We start from the raw sequence: 24542 nt of genomic DNA, 5'->3' as shown, positions 1-24542 counted from the left end.
TTATTTAAAGGCCCACAAAACAAAGTTTTTGTTTTTACTATGGTCCGGCCCTCCAACAGTCTGAGGGACAGTGAACTGGCCCCTATTTAAAAAGTTTGAAGATCCCCGAGTTAAGTGGTCACCCAGATAGTAAGGAAACTGAGGCATTTATAGGCTAAGTGGCTTGCCCAGGACCATACAGCTGGTAGGTGCCTGAAGCTGGATTGAACTCAGGCCTTCTGACTCCAGCTCTCCATCCACTCCCCCCCCCCCCCCCCCACCCCTAAGCCCAAGCCCAAGCCCCTGGGACTCACTGTGTCCGCAGGGTGAAGGCAGCACTGGTGATGGATGTGGGCAGGTTGAGGCCCTTGGTGATCTCCCTCCAGAGCTTCTTGTTGATCACTTCGACCAGGCCACCCTTCTCGGTCACCAACACGTAGAGCATGTACAAATCCAGGACCTGCTTTGCCATGATAGGGATCCGATTCACTGGGGTCCCTGCCAGGGGAGAGATGAGACAGCGGTGTCACTCAGTAAGTAATCATCCAATACCTGGGGACTGTGCCAAGGACGCAGAAACACAGAAAGGTAAAGAGGCGGTGCTGGCCCGCAAGCGGCTCACAGTCTGGTCAGGGGGACAACATATAAACAAATATGTTCAAACATCCTACAAGGAGGATACCCTGGAAACTGTCTTAGAGGGAAGGGGATGACATGAAGGAAAAGCCTCCTGCAGAAGGTAGATCTTGAGTTGAGTCTTGAAGGAAGCCAGGGATTCTAAAAGGCAGAAATGAGGAGGAAGTAAATTCTAGGTATGGGCAACAAAGTCCACAGAGATGGACTATCATGAGAAAAAGCAGACCTACCCTTCAGGAAAATCAGTTTGACACCTAAATGGAAGGAGACATTGCAAGAGGGAAGAAACTCAAAGCAGAAAGACCAATTAGGAGGTTATGTGCCTAGTCCATGGCCTAAAGAGGACATATGGGAAATAAATTGTTGGGATAGAAACGCCAAGATTTGGCAGAGGTGAGGATATCTGAGCTTGGGTAATGCTGGTACCTTTGGGGATAATAGGGAAGCTGAGGGAGAGGAGGGTTTGGATGGAAAGAGAATGATTTACACTTTGGACCCATTGTGAGAAACATCAAAACAAATCATAGCAATACAAATTTAAAAGCAATGTTTTTTGAATTGACCCATGATTTCTACTCATTTTATTTCAGCTTAGTCAATTTCAAGAAAATAATATGGATAATTTTTAAAAACCATTTAGAGGACAACTTTTTTTCTGGAGAAAGAAATGGCCAACTAACCACTCTAGTCTAACCTTTACCAAGAAAACCCCAAATGGGGTCACAGAGAGTTGGACACGATTGAAAAACATATCAGTGTTTTGTTGATAAGTCTCTGGGGCTTTGAATGATAGAATAAAGTCCATCACCATACTATACTTTTCATCTGGGCAGGAAGTGGCAGAGCTTGGGCTCTGTGGTCATTAACTTTAGAGCGCCCAGGATCATCCAGACCCCACCAGAAGGAAGCAATTAGCTACCGCAGAGCGTAGCCCTCCACAAGCTAGCTTCCACCTACCTTCTCGGTCTGATTTTGGACCATTTTCCCATTTTTGTATATTGTTTGGGCCATTTTCCCATTTTTTTTGTATATTGTTTGGGCCATTTCCCCATTTTTGTATATTGTTTGGGCCACTTTCCCATTTTTGTATATTGTTCATCTCAGGAAAACTGGCTTGTTCAATGTTCCCCATATGTAACACTGCTGAGGTACTCCCTGATGACCAGAAGGCATTCTCTTTTTACTTCTACCTTATAGAACCCTTTTGTTGTTAAGTCCTGTCAATCACATCTAATTCTCTCTGACCCCATTTGGGGGTTTTCTTGGCAAAAATTACTGGACTGGTTTGCCATTTCCTTCTCCAGCTCATTTTACAGAAGAGGAAACTGAGGCAAAAAAGGGTTAAGGGACTAGTGTCTGAAGCCACATCTGAATTCCGGTTCTCCTGACTCCAGGCTCTCACCACCAAGCTCTCTCCTCCCCCCACCTTTCAGCTCTCAATGCTCTCGTCCTCTTGACATGAGTTTTAATTTGCTTATCAGTGTGTTCATGTTTTACTCCCCTTTGAAGACAGGGGCTGCTTCAATTTCACCTCTGCCCCAACAATGTCTAGCACAGTGCCCAGCAACATAGTAGGCACTTAATAAGTGTTTGCTAAATATATGAATGGATTGATTCCTGGGAGACTGCCTGCTCTAAACTCACTGCAGACAAGTTCAACAGACTCTTGTCATAAACCAATAATTACACGTATCCCGTCACCACTATCCCAACCCAAACACAACACACCTTCCTTTTCTGCAAGGGAAAAAAAAATTGGTATTTATATGAGAACCAAAAAAAATTTAAAACATTCTAGGCCTGTTTTGTCTTGGATCCAAAAGAATACTAGAATCTCAGCACTGGAAGGGGACTTGGTGGCCATCTGCTACTTGGAAAAACTTCTAACTCCAACATGTGATGAGTGGTTGTCTAGCTTTCGCTGATCTGGACACCTCTGGGGACATCCCCTTCCATTTTTTTTTCCAGTTCTATTGTTAACAAGGCTTCTCTAAGATCATAAAGAAGGGAAAGGGACCTGTATGTGCAAAAATGTCTGTGGCAGCCCTTTCTGTAGTGGCCAGAAACTGGAAACTGAGTGGCTGCCCATCAATTGGAGAATGGTTGAGTAAGTTATGGTGTATGAATGTGACAGAATGTTATTTCTGTAAGAAATGACCAGCAGGATGATTCAGAAAGGCCTGGAGAGACTTACAGGAACTGATGCTGAGTGAGATGAGCAGAGCCAGGAGATCATTGTACACAGAAACAATATTACGTGATGATCAACTGTGATGGACTCGGCTCTTCTAAACAATGTGGTGATTCAAGGAAATTCCAATAGACTTAGAATGGAACATGCCATCAACATCCAGAAAAAAAAAAAAAAAAAACTATGGAGACTGAATGTAGACCAAAACAGCATTTTCTTTCACCTTTTTGTTGTTTGCTTTTTTTTTATTCTCATTTTTTTCCTTTTTGATATGACTTTTCTTGTGCAACAGGACAATTATGGAAATATATGTCAAATTCCCATAACACGGCTCTACTAAAATTATTCTACAAAGTTTCGGTGATTTCTTAGTTGAGGCTTTGAGTAAGACAGAAGTCACAAAGAGTCAAATTTCAACTTGATATGGGGGAAAATTTCCCAATCATCAGAACTGTTGAGAAATGGAATAGGCTCCCTTGAGGAGGTAATGAGTTCCTCATCTCTTGACAAGTGAAGTAGTGTGGTTTAGTGAAAAGAGCCCTGACTCTTGAGTTCAAATCCTATCTCTGCTATATGTGTGGTAACTTGTGTTATACTTTGGATATTTTGTATAACTTCCCATGACTCAATTTCCTCGTCTGTAAAATGAGTGGGTTGAATTCAAATGGCCTCTAAGGAACCTTGTGGCTCTAAATCTATAATCCTAGTCTTCAATTCTAAATCACTTCCTATTATCCACCTTCCTGATTTCTTTTCCTATGTTGCTTGAGGAACAAATATGTGTCGATGATGAAATGGCTGACTGTTAAGACCATGACTGTGAAGAGAGGAAAGGACTGCTTTTAAACCCCAGCAAAGAGATCCAGTGGATACTGTTGGATTTAGAATGAATTAATTAAAATTTGAGTTCTGGACAAGTCATTTAATTTCTCTTAGACTAAAAGAGATTACCATCTTGAAAAGATTAAAGTTTAACTAATTATCTTCATTATTATCTAACTACCACCCTCCCCAACTTTTTTTTCCATTTTATCATCTTATTAACTATAAGCCTCTGGAGGCCAAGAATAATATCTTATATCAGGGCTTCTTAAACATTTTCTAGTCTCTTTTTGCCTGAGAAATTGTTTACATGATCCTGAGAATACAGACATATAAAACAGGCATATGAACCAAACATTTACTGATAATAAATCATAACTTCACTACTCACACATTTAGTTATGAGATTCCATATAGGGTAGGGTCTTTATATATATATATATATATATATATATATATATATATATATATATATATATATATATATATATATGCCCTGGTCCCTCTTAAATAACTTTGTATTTACTTATCTAGGTATTTAGATTCATACTGTGTCCTAAAGTAGAGTGGAAGTTCCCTGAGGGCAAGCTTTGCCATTTGGCTCCTCCTTTTGTGTCTTTGCTAGATTTAGGAACCTCATAAATATTTGCTGAAGAAGTCAAATTAGAAAGTTGATAAGGCTGAACAGAGAGGGTCAACATCTCAGAATAATAAAATGATAATCTTAGTATCTCAAGAGCTTGGGGCAGCTAAGTGGAGCAGTGGATAGAGCACCGGCAGTGGACTAGAGTTTCAAGTCTGGCCTCTGACATTAGCTATGTGACTCTGGGAAGATGATTTAATCCTGATTGCCTCAAAGAAGGACAGGACAGGACAAGACAGGACAAGGAAAGGACAGGAAAGAAAAGGAAAGGAGAAGAAAAAAAATCTCGAGAGCTTAAATCTTAGAAAGTACCAGAAACTCCAAATCTAACAACCCCAGAATCTTATTGTGCTTCTTTGATGATATTCTTGTTAAGAACTCAAAATTTTAGACTCTCAGAAACTAAGAATCTTGCTTTTCTATAATCTCAAGAGGCTTAAATTCCTGGAAATCTGAAATCTTAGAATCTAGGCTTGTAAAATTACAGGAGCATAAGAATCTCAGGCTTCTAGAACATGAGTAATAGGAGGGGCTTTGGGGCAATCCATCCAGCCTCCATCCCAGTGCAAGAATCCCTTCTATAAGATTTATGTATGTACATGTATGCTCACGTGCATACATAACACACATACAGAGGAGGCATGGATTTGCACAATATTGAGTAGTTGCACAACCTGAGGGAACCCTAAAGGGAAGCTGAACAACAAATTTCAGTCAAAGTCCAGTCAGGGACCCAGACAGGAAGTGTGAGGGCCTTGATAGGTTGGCAGCTCAATTCCCAGAGCAAACACGGAGTTTGCCCTGGTCCCTGTTAACATGTAGATGTGGCACAGGGCCAATTCTGACCTTGCAAACTCTGAACTCAAAGGACAGAGGAGGCCAGGAGGGAGTATTGGGGTGGGCTAGCTGCAAAAGCATGAGGTCCCTGATGTTGCTGCCATGATATCTGAGCTACCCAGGCTGAACCCGAAATAACGAAAAAAAAGAGGAAAGAGGGACTGGTAAAAGTAATTTAGACAAAGAATGTATCAGAGCCTGAAAGATAGTGAGGAGAAACAGAGACAAATGGAGAGAAAGATCCAAAATGGCTGGAGGGAAAGCCAGGTACAGAAATCAAAGGCTGTTTTCACACGCGATCACTTCTCCCCAGAGGTTTTTTCTAAGCATCTTATTTGCTTTCCCTTCCAAGGAAGCACAGCCTGGGTGTCCAGACAGGGAATAAACATGGCTCTTTCTTAAGCAATGGATCAGAAGTGGTGTGGAGCCTAGCTTCAGTATCCCAATGCCCAAACTAATCCAGAGAGCCAGAACTCCTTCCAACAGGCTCTCAAGTCTGAGAATCCTGGATTCAAATTCTCCCTTTAGCATTTAGGTCCTGTGTGGCCTTGGAGGAGACCCTTTAACTGGTCTAATTCTCATTTTAATGGATCCCAACGTCCTTCTGGTCCCAGGATCAAGGCATGGGGAAATTCCCTATTTCCAAGCCCAGAGAAACTCCATTCAGGTTCTGAGTACCTCGTCCAACTGTGAGCCGAATTCTCAGTGTGAGAAAGGGCAATGCCCTTGTTACCCCTGGTTACTGAGGAGGCTGGCATCTGCAGTTAGTTCTGTGCCAGGCTTTTGTGGGGGTTTTGTGAGGCAGGGAGCCCCTAACACAAGGAACCAAACACAGTCTTTCTACAAAGGTAAAGATTCTCAGTTGAGCTTGCTTTGGAGGCACAAGTCAGCAGCGGGGGCACTTTGATTTAACAGATGTGAGGAGAGGTTATAGACAACAATGCAATCAACCTTCTGGGGCCTGGGTAATTGGCCTCTTCCCCCATAAAAGGCTGGAGAACTCGTGTTTATTGAGAAAGAGATATAGAGAGGGAAAAGGAGAGGGAGGGAAAAAGGAAAGAAGCCAGGAAGAGGGAGAGAAATGGGCAAGTTAGAAAAAGTGAGGGAGAGAGATCCTGCTCTCCGAGGAAGACAAAGAAAGATCAAGATGGGGTGGGGGTGGGGAGGATACCATACAAAGAGAAAAAAAAGACAGAGAGAATACTGGGAAAAAGAGACACTAGTTACTGTAAGAAGAAACAAGGGATAGAGGAGGGAGAGGAGGGAGGAAGAAAGAAAGAAAGGAAAGGAAGAAAGGAGGGAAAGGAGGGAGGAGGGGAGAAAGAAAGGGAGGGAGGGAGAAAATAAAGGAAGGGAGAGAGTGAAGGAATGAAAGAACGGAAGAGAAGAAAAGAGGGAAGAAGAAAGAAAGGAGAAAGAAGACAGAAAGGAAAGAAGAAAGGGAAGGAAGGAAGAAGAGGAGGGAGAAAAGTAAGAAAAGAAGGAAAGAAAGAAGAGAGGGAGGAAAGGAGGGAGAAGGAAAGAAGAAAGTAAAGGAAGGTGGGATGGAGGAAAGGAGTGGTGAAAGACATTATATTGTAAGTAAACATGAGAAGAGAGACTACTCTGAGTAATCTCTGACAAATTAGGATGACAAAGACAACAACCTTAAGAGCTCTCTCCCTTCTCTCTGTCTCTGTCTCTCTCCTATTCACTTGAGAATCCATCAGTTATGGAATACCTCAGACTGAAGGTCCACATTTTCTGTCCCAACATACTAACATCCTTCCAAACCCTGAGGTTGTGGGATCAAAGCTGAGACCAGATTTGTTAATCAAACCAAGAAAGAAGGGACTTGGCGGGAATATCCAAGGAGGGGAAGCCAGAGAAGCGCTATGCAACTTGTCTTGGGGGGAGGGGGAGGAAGGGGATAAACCACCCAAAGACCAGGCTCTAACAACTGGCCCACTCCCACAAAGCGGAAACATCCCTTCTTCCTTGAAACCCCCTGCCAGGAATCCGAGTTGAAGGCCCTTTTGTTGGAAAAGCCCACCCGGAAATTTCGTCTGCTACCCTTTCCCCTGCTCTATCCCCTCATAGCGAAGCCCTGGCTGTGCCCCCCACCCCCCAGCTGTGCTGGGCTAGGCTGCAGGCTTTGTGGGAGGGACAGGGCTGGGAAGAGGATGTTTATAGAATAACCCTTAGCAGGGAGGGCAAAGCCTATTCATGGGGAGAGTGGTGGGGAGGGCCTGGTTTACAGAAAGCTCCATTCATTCCCAGCAGCCAGTAGACCCATCCTAGATAAGGGACGATGATGTGGGGGTGAGGGGAGGCTGGTTGTCAAGGAGATGCAGGGATCTGGCTCTGTGGATGAAACAGGCGTGAAATCTAAAATCTAATAACAGATACCTGCTTCCCTCCCAATATCCCTAGTAGGAGACACCTGCTCCCTGGAAATCAGGGAAGTTGGGCAGAGGGAAAGCTGACCTTGGAAACAGGAGACCTGGATCTCAGTCCTCATTCTTTTGGTAACTGGTTGTGTGACCTTGGTCAAGTGCCTTCTCACCTATGGGTTTCATTTCCCTTATCTGTAACATGGAGGTACTGGACTGGACTAAAAATCCTTTTTAAATTGTGTAATTCTGTGTTCTGAACTCCCTTTCAGCTCTGACATTTTTTCATTCATGGTTCTATTTGGTATCTGACCCCATTTTACAAATTGAGATCCAGAGAGAAAGGACTTGGCTAAGATTCTCTGATAAACTGCCAACATCAGTGGGGTTGTTTGAACTTGGATATCCAGACTCTTTCTTCTTCTTGCTCCCACATCACTCAGAACAAGAGGGAAACACTTGATCACGCAGGTGCCTGAGATCTAAGAGAACTAACCCCTCATTTTTCACCCCAGAATGGGACTAGTCATGGCAAGTAGCCATAAGGCTTGGAAACATCAACTATACAAGAGCAGAACAGTCGAGACACGGCTAGAGAGCAGGCCGTGTGAAAAAGATCCAAGGATCTTAGAGGACAGCAAGCATAGCAATGACTTACATAGTAGCCACAAAAAGGTTAAGTTGATATTAGTTATCTTAGTTAAGTTGATATTAAGTTATTCCGAGGGACACAGTTTCTAGAACATGGGAGCTGGTGGTCCTTTGTAGTTTTGAGTATCACATTTTAATAATGACAATTTTTGTTACTTTTCAGTTGTGCCTGACTCTTTGTGACCCCATTTGGGGGTTTTCCTGGCAAAGATACTGGGGTGGTTTGCCTGTTCCTTCACCAGCTTATTTTACAGATGAGGAAACTGAGGCAAGCAAAGTGACTTGCCCCAGGATTACCCAGCTATTAAGTGTCTTTCTGACTTCAGGATCAGTGCTCCACATACTGCCCCACCTAATGTTCTGCACTCAGAGGAAGAAGAAAAAGGTAAAGGGAAGATTGGAGACCATGCCATAGTAGAATTTTTTTTTCCTGAGACAATTGGGGTTGAGTGACTTGCCCAGGAAGTGTTAAGTGTCTAAAACCAGATTTGAACTCAGGTCCTCCTGACTTCAGGGCTGGTGCTCTATCCACTGTACCACCTAGCTGCCCCCACTAGAGTAGAATTGGCTGAAGGCACCAGGCATGTCTAGTGGGAAGAAGAGATGTCTTCAAGGCTTCTAGAAGGATTGGATTAGATTTGCTGCCTCTCTTTCTCAGGAGGCAATGATTGGCAGGAGAGGGGGAGGAAGGTTCCCAGAAGCATATTAAAGTTCAAGGTATGGCAGTATTTACTAATACTTAAAGCTATACAAAAAAGCCACCATTAAGGAAAAAAAGAAGTCCGCCTCTTTGCTACTGGAGGTGTCCAAGCAAAAGTCAGATGACCACTCCTTAGGCACATTGCAGAGGCTTGAATCAATGGCCTTGAAGGACCGTCCAGTTCTCAGAGTCCACAATCCCTCCTTGGCACAGGGAACCAAGCTGACCTCCAGGCCTCCCAACCCCCTCCTGGATAAGTTACCAGCCAACAGTAATGCTCTCACATGGGGATAGCACTTGTCAGTTCTGATAAGGCAGGGACACAAATGTCCCTGGTGCAAGGCAGAATGTGATAAGGGACAAAAGAGGGATAGAGATAGTCACTATTACAGGAGGCCAGATGAGGAAGGGAAGCACATGAGCTGAAACTTGAAGGAAGAGGGCTAGAAAGCTCTGAGGATCCAAGCTGGAAATGTGAACTCTGAGGTCGATTGATCCAAACCCCCTCCTTTTACATATGGGTAAACTGAGGCTCAGAGAGGTCAAGGGTCCTCTCCAAATCCAGAGTTAGGAAAGGAGGTAGAAGAAAGAGGATCTATTCCCTAGAGGACCCAAAGTCCCTTCCCATTAATTCAAGTCAACAAAGCAGCATGCAGCATGCTAGGGAAACAAAAAAAGAAACCATTTCTGCCCTTAATGAACTTGTATTTTACTTGGGGGAGGGAGGGCCATACAATACACACACAGACAAGTAGATACAAATGTAGGGAAAGGGACAGGATGTTATTTTACTGTTAGAGAGAATTCCCAGGTGAAGAAATCCCCTCCTCCAATGCAGAGAAGATAAGTATCTTCTCTTAAATCTATAGTGTGAGAGTTGCCCAGAGACTCATTTGGCCAGGATCCCATAATGAACACGTGTCAGAAGTGGGACCATACCATACTGTTGGTCCTGTAGCAGATAGCAAGGCAAATGAGCCCTAGAGGAAAGAGGTAGAAATGACGGGGGAGAGAATTCGGGGCCTGCCATCCAGGACAAAAAAAGGACATAGAATGTTGCAGAAAGGGGACAGCAAGAAAGCCAGTTTGGAAGGAAAGGAGGAGGGGCAATAAGTAAAACGACTCTGGAAACACAGTTTAGATTCCGGAGGACCAATGTCAAAGCAATGATCCTCCCAACGATGGAGCTGGGGTGCAGAATGGCACACAGATTTTTGGACATGGGGTGTGAGAGGGCATTAGTTCTGCATGACTGTGCATAATTGTTACAAAAGGTTTGTATTTCTTTTTTCAAGTGGTGTAAAGCAGAGAAAATAAATCATTTATTGATTAAAAAAAATTTTTTTTAAAGAAAAATAGGCTCAGGGAAGGAATTCTTAACTTTTTTATATGCTGGACTTATCAGGTGATCTGGTGAAGCCTTCTCACAATCATGTTTTTTAAATGTATAAAATGAAAAACATAAGGTTACAGAAAAAAGCAATTATACTAAAACACAGAAATATTAAAAAAAAAAAAAAAAAGTAAGTTCATGAACTCCCAGGTTAATAAACCCTGGGCTACTAAGGACTATAAAACTGCAGCAATACCACTGTAAGGTCTGTATCCGAAAGAGATCCAAGAAAAAAAATTGGATCTGTTTGTACAAAAATATTGCTAGCAGCTCTTTTTGTGGTGGCAAAGAACTGGAAATTGAGGGGATGCCCTTCAAGTGGGGAATGGCTGAACAAGCTGCGGCATATGAAATATTACTATGGTAAAAGAAATGATAAACAGAATGCTTTCAGAAAAACCTGGGAAGACTTACGTGAATTGATACAAAATGAAATGAGCAAAAGCAGAAGAACATTTGTAACAGCAATACTATATGATAATCAACTGTGAATGATTTAGCTATTCTCAGCAATGATCCACAACAATTCCAAAGGAATCATGATGAAAAATGTTATCTTATCTCTAGAGAAGGAATTGGTGGAGTTTGAATGCAGATCAAAGCAAACTTTTTTTTTTTTTTTTTAACTATTATTCTTGGGTTTTTTGGTCTGCATTTTCTTTTGCAACAAGGCTGATTTGGAAATGTTTTTCATGACTGCACAACTATAACCTACATTAATGTACTTGTCTTCTCAAGAAAGAGGGAGGGAAAGAATACAGAACTCAAAACTGAAAAAAAAAATGTTAAAAATTTTCATTTACACATAAATGAGAGGCAATTATATGGCAAAGTCAATAGAGTTAGGAGGACCTGAGTTCAAATAAGGCCTTAGACACTAGGTGTGTGAACCTGGGCAAGTCACTTAATCCCAATTGCCTCAGAAGAAAAACAAAACAAATAATTTAAAAAAAAAAAAAAGAAAAGAAAAATTAAATGTTAATTTAAATTAACATTAAATTAATTTAATTTCCTGGACTAGATCAAGATTGGACAGAACTTTAAATTCATTTTCAACACGAGGTTTAGTGGAATTTTGCAGGAATCCAAAGAATTGAATGTGATCCAACATTCTATGTTCTAAGGAACTTTCCAGATGTGAAAATGTATATCTGAAGCTCCCTTCTAGTTCCAATGGTCTGCAACCCTGTCTAATCCTGAATGCCTGTGGAGATAAGTCCTCAAACATCTGCTCCAGGGCAACAATACTTTAGAAGTGGAGGAGTAAAAAATTCCCACTTAAAGAAGGCCAGTAGAGTGCAGAGTCAATTCTGGAAACCTGCCACTACTACTAATGTGACATTGGAAAATCTTTGCCCTGCTCACAGTTTTAGTTTCCCCAACTGTAAAAAGAAGGAGGTACATTAGATAGCATTCTCCCTTCTAAGGGCCCTCCCAGATCGGACATGCCGTGTTCTCAGACTGACGTTCTATGTTCTGAGGGCTCTCCCACCTCTGACATTCTATGTTCCAGGCCAAACGCTAACATTTTATGTCCTAAGGGCCTTCCAAATTCTGACATTCTAAGGTCCCTCCCAGCTTTGACATTCTATATTCTGACATTCTAAATTTTAAAGACTTTCCAACTTCCGTCACTTTGAGATTCTATATAACCATTATGTAGAAAAAATTCAGCTTATTTCCTCCACCCACTCCAGGCAGTCCTGTCCACAACCAGACCATCTGCTTTCTCTGGGAATCTGATCTCTCCCACTGCACACTCAGGCCGACCTCCTCTTTTTCTGTCCCTTGGTAAACACAGATGGGAATCTAGGATCATTAGGAGTCCCCTCCCCCATCCTGGGCCACCCACCCCTGCTTAGGACAATTTATCTTTTTTTTTTTTTTAAAGCGAGGGAGGGGATTTAGAGAGAGATTCATAAAGTAATATACAATCATATTGAGAACTAGAAGGGGAACTTAAAGGTCAATTAGTCTAAACCACTCACTCATTTTATAGAGAAGGTAGGTATTTTGCACAAGGCTACATAGGTATAAAGTGATGGAGCCAGGATTTGAATCCACATCCTGTGGCTCCAAATACAGCAACCATTATACTGTACCACACTGCCTCCCCCAAATGGAAACTTCATCAGAAACAATCTAGGTCCTGCAGATATTTATGGAGCTATTTTCTAATTGACTATGGACAACCCTGAGAGGTAAATAGGTCATTTCTGCAATGGGGGAAACCATTTCAGGTGCTTGAGGGATGGGAGAGCTGGGTTGGGGGTAATGATACTCTCATTAGAACAAGATCCAAACCCCTTATTTCCTCTTTCCTCTAGTGAAAGGTCTTTAGAAGGTGTTCCAATCAATGGCACAGCTTGACCAATGAACAGCTAAGTCATTTGAACCTTCCACCCACGCTGGCTCTCAAGGGAGGCCCCATTCCCAGGGCTCTCCCCTTTGCCATCTGTCTTCTGGCTCCTCCCAGCCTCTGGCTTAAAGGAGAAGGGGCAGCCTTTGAAATATTATTGGGAACCTGTTTCCTGAGACTCTATGGCAGTTTCTAGGAAAATCTGGAATAATCTTTAGATTTTACCACAGAAGGGAAATTATGGCAGAAATCTCCTTGATGTTCGGGGGAACCCCACCCACATGAATGTGCACAAACCCAAGTTACATCACAATTCAAATTCTGTCTCAAATGCTTATTATGTGAGTTTGGACAGGTAGAGATGATTCTGGAGATCCCTTCTAACTTAACCTATAATCCTAAGGAGGAAGGAGTACTTGGGGTGGATGAGAGGGGTCCTTATATTCTTCTTCCCTAACTTCATCCCATTGCATGAAAAGCCTGGGCTCCCACATGAAGAAAAGCCAAGCATCAAGATGCCCTGGGCCTCCAAGCTCTGTTTGTACATTGAGATAAAACAGGTCTCTTGGATTCCCTTTAAACACAGGACCTTGCCCCCTTCTGCTGCCTGCCTGCCTCAGCCAAAGTGTTCTGGTATTGGTCTGCAGAAGAAAGGGCTCTAGCTCAGGCCCTTTAATTCAATAAGCACTTGTTATGACAAAAAAGACTGTAAGTTGCTTACCATCTGGGGGAGAAGGTGGAGAGAGGGAGGGAAAAAGTCAAAACAGAAGTGAGTGCAAGGGATAATGTTGTAAAAAATTACCCTAGCATGGGTTCTGTCAATAAAGTTATTTAAAAAAAAAAAAAAAGACTGTAAGTTTCCTGAGGGCAGGAATGGTCCATTTTTTTTCTTTGCTATCTCCCAGTGCCTAGCACAGACCATAATAAATACAGATGGACTGATGAAACTGCCCTCAAAGAGCTTACATTCTCTTCACTATCCATTTGCACAACCATGAACAAGTCAGTTCACCTCAAAGAGTTTCAGCTTTCTCATCCATAAAATGGGGATAATACCACCACCTACATTTTAGGTATATATGTATATATGTATATATATATATATATATATATATATATATATATACATATATATATATATATCTCAATCTCATAGTATTTGTGAGGAAATTTTCAAATGCTACAAGATATAAGATGTTGCTGTCATTCCTACATGATGGGTCCAAAGTCTAAGGTCCCAGGCCCCTATTCAGGGATGATTTCTTCCCAGCCTCTGTTCTCTTTCCCAAGGTAGGAGAAAACCCTCACCTCGTTTCTGCATGAAACTGAAGAGGTCATCCAGAAATTCTTTCCTCTTGGGGTCCCCGTCCAGTTCATACAGCTGTGTGAAAAGAGAGGAGACAAGGTTACTCAGTTAAGAACTCAGAAAGACAAGAGCCCCTTCCCTTCCCACCTTACTCTGCCACATCTGGACTTCCAATAGGAAGATAGCCACTCTTCCTTCCCTTCAAACTTGGAGATCTTAGGGTTTTCACAGGAAGGAGAGGGAAAGGCAGTCAAACACTCCATCTACAAACATTTAGGAAATACTTATTTCATGTCAGGCATTGTGCTAGGCACTAGGATTGCAAACAAGGGCAAAAACACAGTTCCTTCCTTCAAGAAACTCAGTCTTCTGGGGCAGCTAGATGGCATTGTGGAGAGATTGCCGAGTCTGGAGTTAGGAAGATCTAATTTCAAATCTTAGGCTTTTATTAGCTGTGTCACCCTTGACTTCTGCCTTCTTCAGTTTTTTCATCTGTTAAATGGGGATAATAGCATCTATCTCTCAAGATGATTCTGAAGACCAAATGAGACTCTAATTATAAAGTGCTTAGCACAGTGTGGGGCACAGAGGAAGCACTACATAAATATTAGCTATTATCATGATTACTATTAAATGTAATACAGGGGCAGTTAGATGGCACATTGGATAGAGTATTGCTTGGATTAGGAGGACTTGAGTTCAAATGCACTTAACACTTCCTAGCTGTGTGACCCTGAGCAAGACAATTAACCCCAATTGCCTCAGCAAAAAAAAAAAAAAAAAAAAGGAAAAAAAGAAATATAGCAACTATGTTCAAAGAAAATATAAACAGAGTAAATGGAAGGTAAACTAGGGCATTGACACTCAGAGAGCCAGAGAAGGCCTGGGTTTGAGCTGAGTCCTGGAGAGCCAGGCTGACGAGAAGAAGAGGAAGATATTCTAGGCAAGACAAAAGTGGAGAGCCTGGAGGTGAAGCGTCCTGTGAGAAAAACAGCAGAGAGGTCACCGTAGCTGATCGGAGAGTGTATAGTGGGATGTAAGGTATAAGGTCACCAGGAAAGTAGCAGAGGGAGGGCAGAGAGTGGAACCGGTTTACGATGGTTGGGAACAACAGGGGATTTTGTGTTTGACCCTGCAGGTGACAGGGCTCCACTGGAGACCACTGTAGGGCAAGTTTGCTATGGACAGACCTGCCCTTTAGGAAAATCCCTTTTTCGATTGGATGATGAGGGTCTGAAGTGAGGAGAGACCCAAGGCAAGGATACCTGAAGGCCAGTGGGCTATTGCAATAGTGATTGCAACAGTGCAGGTATGAGGAGATAACGGCTACACCAGGTGCTGGTGGGGTCAGAGGGGACAAAGAATGTACAGAGAGATGTTGCAAAAGATGAAGTGACTGGACCTGCCAACAATTGGCTTGGGATATGTGGTGTGACTGGGAGTGAGTGGCCATTAATGCCACATGATGAGCCTTGCTCACCTGAAATGATGGCCATGTTCTCAGTAGTAACAGGAAAGTCAGCAAGGGGAAAGGGTTGGGGAAAATGGAGGGCAGATAATGAGTTCTGGCTTGGACATGTTGAATGTGAGATGTCCAGAAGGCTCCAGAGCTGGGAGCAAGGGAAGGAGGGAGACTTGGAAGGAAGGGAAGGAGGGACAGAGAGATCTAGGAGCAAGGGAAGGAGGGAGACATGGCAGCAAGGGAAGGAGGGAGACTTGGAAGGAAGGGAAGGAGAGACAGACCTAGGAGCAAGGAAAGGAGAGAGACCTGGGAGCAAGGGAAGGAGGAAGATGTGGCAGCAAGGGAAGGAGGGAGACCTGGGAGGAAGGGAAGGAAAGAGACTTGGGAGAGCCATTTCCATCTTTGGGTTCAACTCCAAACCCCGATAGGCTTCTAAGCCCCCTGGAAAGCTGAGGAAGTCCATCCTGCCTATGGTAGCGCATAAATCTGAGGCGAGAGTAGAGAGGCCCCAGATCGGCTGAGAATGGGCCCTGAGAGCTCATTCAAGCCCAGGATTCTATTTTCCACATGGGCTCCAAGTCCTCCCGACAAGAGTGAGAAACCTTTCCTCCCCTCCTAGAAACCATAAGGCTCTGAGCTCCTGGGCTGGTGCTCGAGCAGAGATAATTAAAGAGGAGTCAGAGAGGAAGGGGAGGGGGTGTTTGGGGAGTGGGAGGAAGGAGGGATGAAGTAAATACCAGGCTTTAGATTAAACACTCAGGAATGCAGTTTGGACTCCAAACAGGGAAGGGGGGGTGGGGTGAGGAGAAGATGGGGAGGGAGAGAGGAGACAAATATTGAAACCAATAATTAAGCCTCCCCAGGAGCTGGTGGGCGGGCAGGCCCAGGGGCGGGGGAAGAGCTGTCATTAAGTCCAGAGGAGCAGAGGCTACCACCCTGGCTGATGATGGGAAGCCAGACTGGGGACGGATGGAGGAAGCACATTTCTACAGCCTGCCTGGATGTGTATGTGTGATCCTGGATAAGTGTCTGCCCTTGGCTGGACTTCAAAACTGCCCTTCTAACAAATGATGAGAGCGCTGACCTAGCTAGCTAACAGGATCCCTTCCACCTCTGATAATCAAGGTTCTAGGTTCACAAAAGTCACCCTACCCTGACCAGTTTCTCCCCTTTATAAGCCAAACATTTCCTGATTCTATTAATAGGTGATAGCACAATAAGCATTATGATTTTCTGACCTTCTGGGCTGACAGGTACAGATTCTGAGCTTCCTTGGGATACAAATAAGCACAGACTGACATTGGGCCCTGCAAAGGTAGTTAGGGAATGGAGAAGATCAAGTTCTAGAAATCCGAAAGGACATTAGAACCCAGGCTGTCAGGGCTGGGAGGGCCCTTAGAAGCTAGGATAGCAGAGTTGGGAAGGTCTCTGGAAAGGGGAACATCAGAACTGGAAAGAACTTTACAAACCATGTAATATAATCCCTGCATTTTAGAGAGAATGTTGGATTAAGAGTCAAGAACTTGAGTTCAAATCCTATCTGTTATTATTGAGCCAAGTCCCGAAATCTCTGAGGGCCTCAGTTTCTCCATAAGAAAGTTTGGACTAGAAGGACTCGGATCCCTTTTAGCTCTCTATGGACCCAAAGATCCTTATCAGTACCAGAATTCTAACCCATGGTCCCATCCACCCTCCCCAAGATTCTCCATCCCCAAGTCCATAGGATTTGGGGAAACAAGCAAAGCTGAGGCCCCATGTGGGTGGGGGGTGGGGGATGGGGATGCTGTCTTGAGGGCTGACAGGAAGATCTATGTGAAGCCTGAGCCCGGGGTCCCCAGCTCCACCTCCAGCTTTGTGAGGCTTTTGTCTCAGGACCACACCCAGCGCCAGCCTGTGGCAGCCCCACATTCCTGGCCTGATTTATGGGCCCAGCATGGGGAGGCAAACATCCACTGCTGCCTTTTTTGGGGGGGGGCTCAGCCCAGTCTCATCCCAGACCCTGAGGCCCTCCTGGAAAGGAATAAAAGGGCTCGAAGGGAGAGAGCTCAACCTTGTGGGCCTGAAGGGAGACCAAGGGCTGAGCAGAGTTCTTAACTACAACCCCCACACGGGGCACTAAACACCAAGAGGAGGGGGACAGTTTCCTCCGGTTCTCCTTAGTCAAGGGTCACCGTCTTCGGGACTTGGGCCTGCCCAGGCACATGGGCAATCGGCACAGCTTCCCCAGAAAGCACACGTCTATCCATCTGTCCCCCTCCATCACTCTTACTCCAAGGGTTACGCACAGACTATGGGTTCCCATTCCCTGCTGTGGCTCCTTCCCTTTCCTTGTCCGTTTTCCCCTTCTCTCTTTTTTTCCTCCCCTCTCTCCAATTTTTGTTTGTTTCCCTTGCTTTCTCTGCCTGTTATTTTTTTCTTTCTCTCTATCCTTTCATTCCAGTTTTTTCTCTTTCCTATATCCTTTTTTTTCTTTCCTTTCTCCCTCTTTCTGTCCCCTTTTTCCCTTCTGCTCTCTTTCTCCCTCCTATTTTCTTCTCTCTCTCTCTCTCTCTCTCTCTCTCTCTCTCTCTCTCTCTCTCTCTCCCCCTCCCTCCCTCCCTCCCTCCCTCCTTCCTTTTCCCCTTTCTCCCTTTCTGCAGGAAGACTGGTTAGAAAGTAAACCAGATCCTTGCCTTTGGCCAGAAATCTGCACAAACACCTAGCCATCAATTAAGATGAATTAATTATCTGATCAAATAAACCACAGACTGTTTCCGGGATAAATGCTCCGGGGGCCCTCATGGTAGTGCTGAGCTCCTCACCTGTCCCCCTCTCCCCTTTCCCAGGATTGTGTGGGCCCCAGCTCTGGTCTCCTGGGCCTGGGGTCCAACAGAGGTCCTCCTAGCTACAAGGGGGAGGATGAGGGGGACATACCCTGGCAGGAGGCTCTGGCTACCTCCGTGGCCTAGGAGAGCACAAAAATTCTGACATTACTCAGAGAGAGAAGCCCGGGGCCTCACCCACCGACCCTCAACTGCAGCACCTGATATAGGACAGGGCGCCTGTGATTGGCTTTAGGTACAATCCCAGATCTTGACATGATGGTTTTCTTCAATGACCATCTTAAACAGCTGCCAGAGGAGCAGGATGAGGGTAGCTGTTTTTTTAGAAAGAATCCCTGGACCTAAATTGAACTCACTCTCCCACAGTCAGGACCTCTCGATGCTTGTGTCCAGATGGCCTGTTGTCCATCTCCCACTCTCATGGATACACAAACACATGGTCTCTTTAGGTTTGGCTCTCCTGTGCTCAAAGACTCTTTTTTTCCTCTTTTTCTTTCTGCCTCCATCAAATTTTCTTTTTTCTTCCCTTTCCTAACCCTAAGCCCACTCTCTCCCTATCCTCAAGTGCAGAGGAAAGATCAAGGTCTACTTTCTCTATATAATGAGGAAGCTCTATTAGACAGGCTAAGGGCCCTCCCAGCTCTGACCTCCTGGGCTGTAAGGGCCCTCCCAGCTCTGACATCCTGAGTTCTAAGGACCCTCCCAGCTCTGACATCCTGAGTTCTAAGGGCCCTCCCAGCTCTGACCTCCCGGGTTCTAAGGGCCCTCCCAGCTCTGACCCCCTGGGTTCTAAGGCCCCTCCCAGCCCTGACCTCCTGGGTTTTAAGGGTCCTCCCAGCTCTGACCTTCTGGATTCTAAACGCCTTCCCAGCTCTGACATCCCAGGTTCTAAGGGTCCTTCTAGCTCTGGTATTTTGTTCTAAGAGTTCCCTAGTTCTTCTACATTCTAAGGGTCCTTCAAGTACCTTTATTTCCCATGCTGCAGTTCCTTACACTGAATCCAGGAAAAAGTACACTTAAGAGAGTGTAGGGGAAAGAATACTATTGGAGGCACCAGAAGAAATGGGCTTCAGGATACCAGGGTTCTAATCTAACATGCACTAATTATTTACTATAGAACCCTCACCAACTTAGTTGCCCTTGGAGTACCTCAGTTTCCTAAATCAGACAAAAGAGGGAGTTGGACCTCATGATCTCAAATCTAGAATCCCATATTCTTTGCTCCTTTAGGAGCCCAAGGTGACTGCAGCATTACTGCCCCAAGGCCTGGGAGGAGTTAGGGAGGCAACACCCAGTGAAGAGCAGCAGGTATCCCCATCATCCCCTTCAGGTATAGAATTCCGCTCCTTAGTTAAATCTCATGGTACCAATCACAAGACCACTGGATCAGAGATTTAGATTGGACCTCTTCAGTTCCTGGCCCTTATCTGAATCCAACCTTCTCCTTCTCCAAGGGAGAAAATTTCAAGCCCAGACTGTGATTTACCTGATTTACCTCAGTTTCCTCATCTGTTAAATGGGGATAATAATAGCACCTATCTCTGAGGGTTGCAAAATTCGAATCCGTGTTTTCTTGATGCTGAATCTAGTTAGAATACCATTGTGGCTCTAATAACAGAAGACACCTAGTCCAATCCTTTTCCAAAGCAGGATCATCTTTAAGGATACCATCCTTAAATGACCATCCTCCCTTCACTCGAATACCTTGAAGGAAGGGGAAGCTCACTACTTCCCAGAAAGCTGCCTATTTTCATTGTAACGGTTGCAATATATTTTTTAAAAGCTTTTCGTACTATAAACTCCAAATCTGCTTACCTGTGCCTTCCTACTACTGTTCCCAAAACAAATTTAATCCCTAATTCCCTATGACATCTATCATCTTCCCTATACTTACATCCATTCTGCTCCCACCCCCCAGGTCTTCTCCAGTTAATTCCTTCCATTGGATTTGATGTTATTATTTAGTTGTTTCCAATCATGTCACCCCATCTGGAGTTTTCTTGGCAAAGTTCATTTTACAGATGAAACTGAGGCTACAGGGTTAAGTGACTTGCTCAGGGGCATACAGCTACTAAGCATCTGAGGCTAGATCTGAACTCGGGAAGATGAAACTCTCCTAGTGGAGTATCGTGCAAAGTTGGCTCACTTAGGAGTCTGTGGATTTAGGGTCAAATTCTGCTTCAGATGCTTATAATTAATCTTTTGAGCTTTAGTTTCCTGAGCTGTAAGGTATAGAGACTGGACTTAGGGGCCTCTGAGGTGCCTTTCACCCCTCTCTTTCTAATCCTAGACTCATTGTGGACCTCCGAATGCCTTATCACCCCGATCCCACCACCCTCTCCTTGTCTTCTGTTATGAATTTCAGCTTAGTCAACTTCACTTCAAAATTCAGTGGGTAACACTTGACCCACCTGCCTGCAATGCTGTGGAAGGTGGCGGGAGTCAGAACTCCTTAGTGAGGATGGCTACGCAGGGTCTGTAACAGTTCAGGGTTCAGGGAGACTTGTGCTTTGCCTCTATCCTTTCAAGGATGCATGGGAGAAATCTAGAAGGAGGAAGACTCGAGTTTCAGGAGCTTCGGCTTAAGTGACTTTCCTCAGCGACTTTTAAAAAGTAACTTTTGCCTTAGTTTTCTCATCTGTAAAAGGAACCAGATGGATGCGATCTCCGAGATGCCTGAAAGGTCTCGGGCCCCCTTCCTTAGTTCTCTGAAATCCAATAAAACTGAAGTCCTCCTTGGCTGATGACTCACAGTGTGACATTGAGTAAGTGACCACCCCTCTCCGGGCCCCTTTGTGAAGAAACTTCCCTATTCCTGTCAAGGGTAAAACCATGTTCCAGGCACCCAGGTTTGCAACCTCCCCGCCTGAGTCCCTCCCAAGACTCAGTAACTCTAGCTCCAAAATCTATTGACATTCTGACCCTTTCTGTCAAACTCACAGAACTACTGCCTTGTGCTCAGGTTGCCATCAAATCTGGCCTCAGACACTTTTTTAACTGTCTAACCCTGGGTAGGTTGCTCAAACTGTGCCTGCCTTAGTTTCCTGTCTGTAAAATGGAAATAATAATAGCATCTACCTCAGAAGGTATCAAAATGAGATAATGCATGTACAAATGCTTTGTAAATCTTAGGTATATGTATACATATATTATTTATATTAAATATATGAAGTTTATCCCTTTATATTTTATTTATATATTCATATAAATATATACTTATATAAACAGAAATAAATTATATATATATTTGTTATGCATATTTTGATAAATATGTTTCTATAAAATATATTTATATAAACAAATATATGCTTAAATAAAATATAATATAGAAATACATTTATATGAAAATGTATTTACACATACATATGTACGTAAATGTGTGCACACACAAACATATTCTTACCCAGACTTGCAATAGTTCTCCAGTTAGACCCCCTTGCCTCCCCCCTCTCTCCTCTCTAATCCTTCCTCCTTTCAATTAGCACACTGAGATCCCTCCAGCACATATCAGCCCATGTCACCTCTTCTGTCAATAATCTCCTATGGCTCCCTGTGGCCCTTAAGACTACATGAAACTCTTCTGTTCGTCATGATTTATTTATTTGTTTGTTCCTTTTTAATTTATAGAATTTTTATTCTTGTACTTCTTTTCACAATATTTACTTCTTGATATTCTAATTATCTGTAATTGAATCTTCAGTTCATCTTCCATTTCCTATTATTTATTAAAAATGTATGTTCGGCATAATTGAAGGCTTTTTACAAGAGGATTCTAATTTATCATTCCTGACTCACTTCCCATTAACCCCCCTCACACTCCACATTCCAATCAAACTAGTCCACCTGTTGTCCGTACACACCATCTCATCTCCAGCCTCCATGCTTTTGTAAAGGCATTCCTTCCCGCCCCCCAATTCCTGAAATGCACTCCCCTTCAGATTCCCTTTGAGGTTCCGCTCATAAATGAAATTTCCCCTGATTCATCCTTGCAACTGAATTTTAATTTATATGGATATAATTTGGGTTTATCTTCCCTACATGCTGCCCTTCTGCCCAGGAAAATGGAACATGTACAGGCCAGAAATTATTTTCTTCAGCTTTTTGTAGTCCAGGTAGTGGGCATAGGGGCTGGCATTGAACAGACCATTACAAGATGCTTCATGAATTGAGTTGAAACTGTGGCTTGGATTGAATGACATCTAAGGTCTGTCTTTCAGCTCTAAATTTCTCTATTGTTACTAAGATGGCTGAAGCTTTAGGAAGAAAGGGAAGGGGGTGGGGTCCTGGGGTCTAAAAGCAGAGGAGAGTGTCTGAGTTTGGATCTGGGGGGAAAGGGGGCCTCTCCAACTGCCTTCCGGTAAGTAGTTAAGTGCTCAGCGAGGGGGCTGTTATCAGACATCAATGGCCGGAGCTGGAAGGCAGCTGTGTTGAAAGAAGAGCTATAAACCCAAAATGGTAAAAGGCCCCGCTGGGTCGGCCATGGGAAAGGCTTCTGGGGAGGCAGCCCGAAGGTCAGGAGAAAGGACCACTAAACAGAAAGCAGTAAAGGACATGCCAGCTTTATGGGCTGGCTGGCTGGACAGCCCCCGGGGGCCCTAGACCCCCGCCTTCTGTGGGCCACTCTCCCTGGACCCCTACCAGCCCAGCAGAAATGGGGCTGCTAGAGACTGCTGGGAAGAGGCAGCAAACTGGGGGTAGAGGAAAGCTGAATGGGAAAGGCTGTACCCCCAGTTTACACGACCCTCTCTCTCTCAGCCTGCAGCTTTTTTTCTTCTAGAAAATGAATCAAGAGTGCCCACTATTCCTTATTCTCTTGGTCCCAGCTCAGACGTTATTCATTCTAAAATCCCTTCCAGAGCCAGCCAATAGTCTAGATTCTGTGAACTAGGAACTTCTAGTTTGGATATTGTTCAATTCAACAAACAGTTATTATCTCCTACGTTTGAGGCACTCTGCTGGCCCTAGAGATAAAAAGTTGACATGGTCCCTACCTTCAAAGAGTTTATATTATGTAGGTGGGGATGACGGGGGAGGGAGCAGAATTCATATACCTACAGATAAATATAATACAAGCTAGGCAGGGAGAGAAGCAGGAGAGAGTTCCTGCCTTCTAATACCTTACAGCCCACTCCATAGTCTTCCTTCAAGTGACAATGGCTTCCCAGATGTTCCTCCTATAAAGCACTCCATCATCTCCAAGTAGCCAGACACTTTTTCTTGGGCATTCTCCTATCTCATATTCCCTCCTGGCTTCCCCAGCTTCCTTCGGGTGTCAGATGGAATCCCACATTCTACAAGAAAACTTTTCTAATCTGTTTTAGTCTCAGCGTCTCCCCTTCGACAAAGCCTGTCTATTGCTCACCTGTATGTAGTTCTTTGTATATGTTGTCTGTCCCATTAGAATAGCAGCTCCTTGGTGAATGCTAAAAACTATCTTTGCATGTATTTTGAAAAATAAAAAGCTATTATAAAAAAATAAAATAAAATCAATCTATTAAAGAGAGAGAGAGAGAGAGAGAGAGAGAGAGAGAGAGAGAGAGAGAGAGAGAGAGAGAGAGAGAGAGAAAGAGAATATGAATGGCAGCTCCTTGAAGACAGGAGCAGTTTTATGCCTTTCTTTGTGGCAGAGCACCCGGGCACACCAGGCACGCTTATGGACGGCCAACACTCCCTAGGATTAATTAACTTGGCCATTCTCTGCTCTGCTCTGCCACTGTGGATGTCTCTATATGAAATTTTCCTCTAGGATACTTAGAAAATCATGGGAAGGCCCCCAAGAATAGGGGAGGGTGACTAAAGCAGAACCGGAGAAACCAGCAACACAACAAAATAAACACTGAAACAATAAAGTGAAATTGAATGGTGCACGATTAAAATGGCCCAGGTTGGCTGGGGGGAGAGATGGCCTTCCTTTTGTTGGACAGGTGAGGGATGACAGGTTATGGGATGTAGTTCATACCACTGAATGGGTCATTCAGTTTTGCTGAACTTTTAGCTATCTTTGTTATGAGGAAAGGGACCGTACACAAATGTATAGGACACAAAAACCCAAAGGCATCAATAGCACTTTAAAAATCAAATCAAACTGGGGCAACTAGGTGGCAAAATGGATTGAACATCAGGCCTGGAGTCAAGAGGACTCAAGTTCAAATTTAGGCACTTATTAGTTGTGTGACTGTGGGCAAGTCATTTAACTCCGATTGCCTCCCCACCAAAAAAAAAAAAAATCAAATCCAGTTGCCTCTGGTTATATCCCATTCTTGGCTCTCTGGTCTTTCCTCTCTCTCTGAAGAGTTTATGATTCAATATTCTATCCGAGTCTGTGTGACCATGGACAAGTCCTACCTGCCCTGTCTCTGAGGTTCAGTT

At 43.9% G+C, this 24542-nt stretch overlaps 1 protein-coding gene across 6 annotated transcripts in view; it reads right to left on the bottom strand.

Annotated features, from left to right (window-relative positions):
• ARID3A (AT-rich interaction domain 3A) overlaps positions 1-24542 on the bottom strand; it is a 74838-nt gene that overhangs the window by 6164 nt on the left and 44132 nt on the right. For all 6 annotated transcript variants that reach the window (XM_031948014.1, XM_031948012.1, XM_031948008.1 and 3 more), the window contains exons 4-5: positions 13892-13964; positions 294-477 (exon numbers count right to left, since the gene is read on the bottom strand). In XM_031948014.1, the coding sequence (XP_031803874.1) occupies positions 294-477; positions 13892-13964 (257 nt within the window). The remainder of the gene's footprint in view (positions 1-293; positions 478-13891; positions 13965-24542) is intronic.

This window comes from Sarcophilus harrisii, chromosome 1, assembly GCF_902635505.1.
Source record: "Sarcophilus harrisii chromosome 1, mSarHar1.11, whole genome shotgun sequence".
Lineage (NCBI taxonomy): Eukaryota > Metazoa > Chordata > Mammalia > Dasyuromorphia > Dasyuridae > Sarcophilus > Sarcophilus harrisii.
Note: the sequence above shows the minus strand (reverse complement) of the source record. Positions and strands in the feature narration are given on the sequence as shown.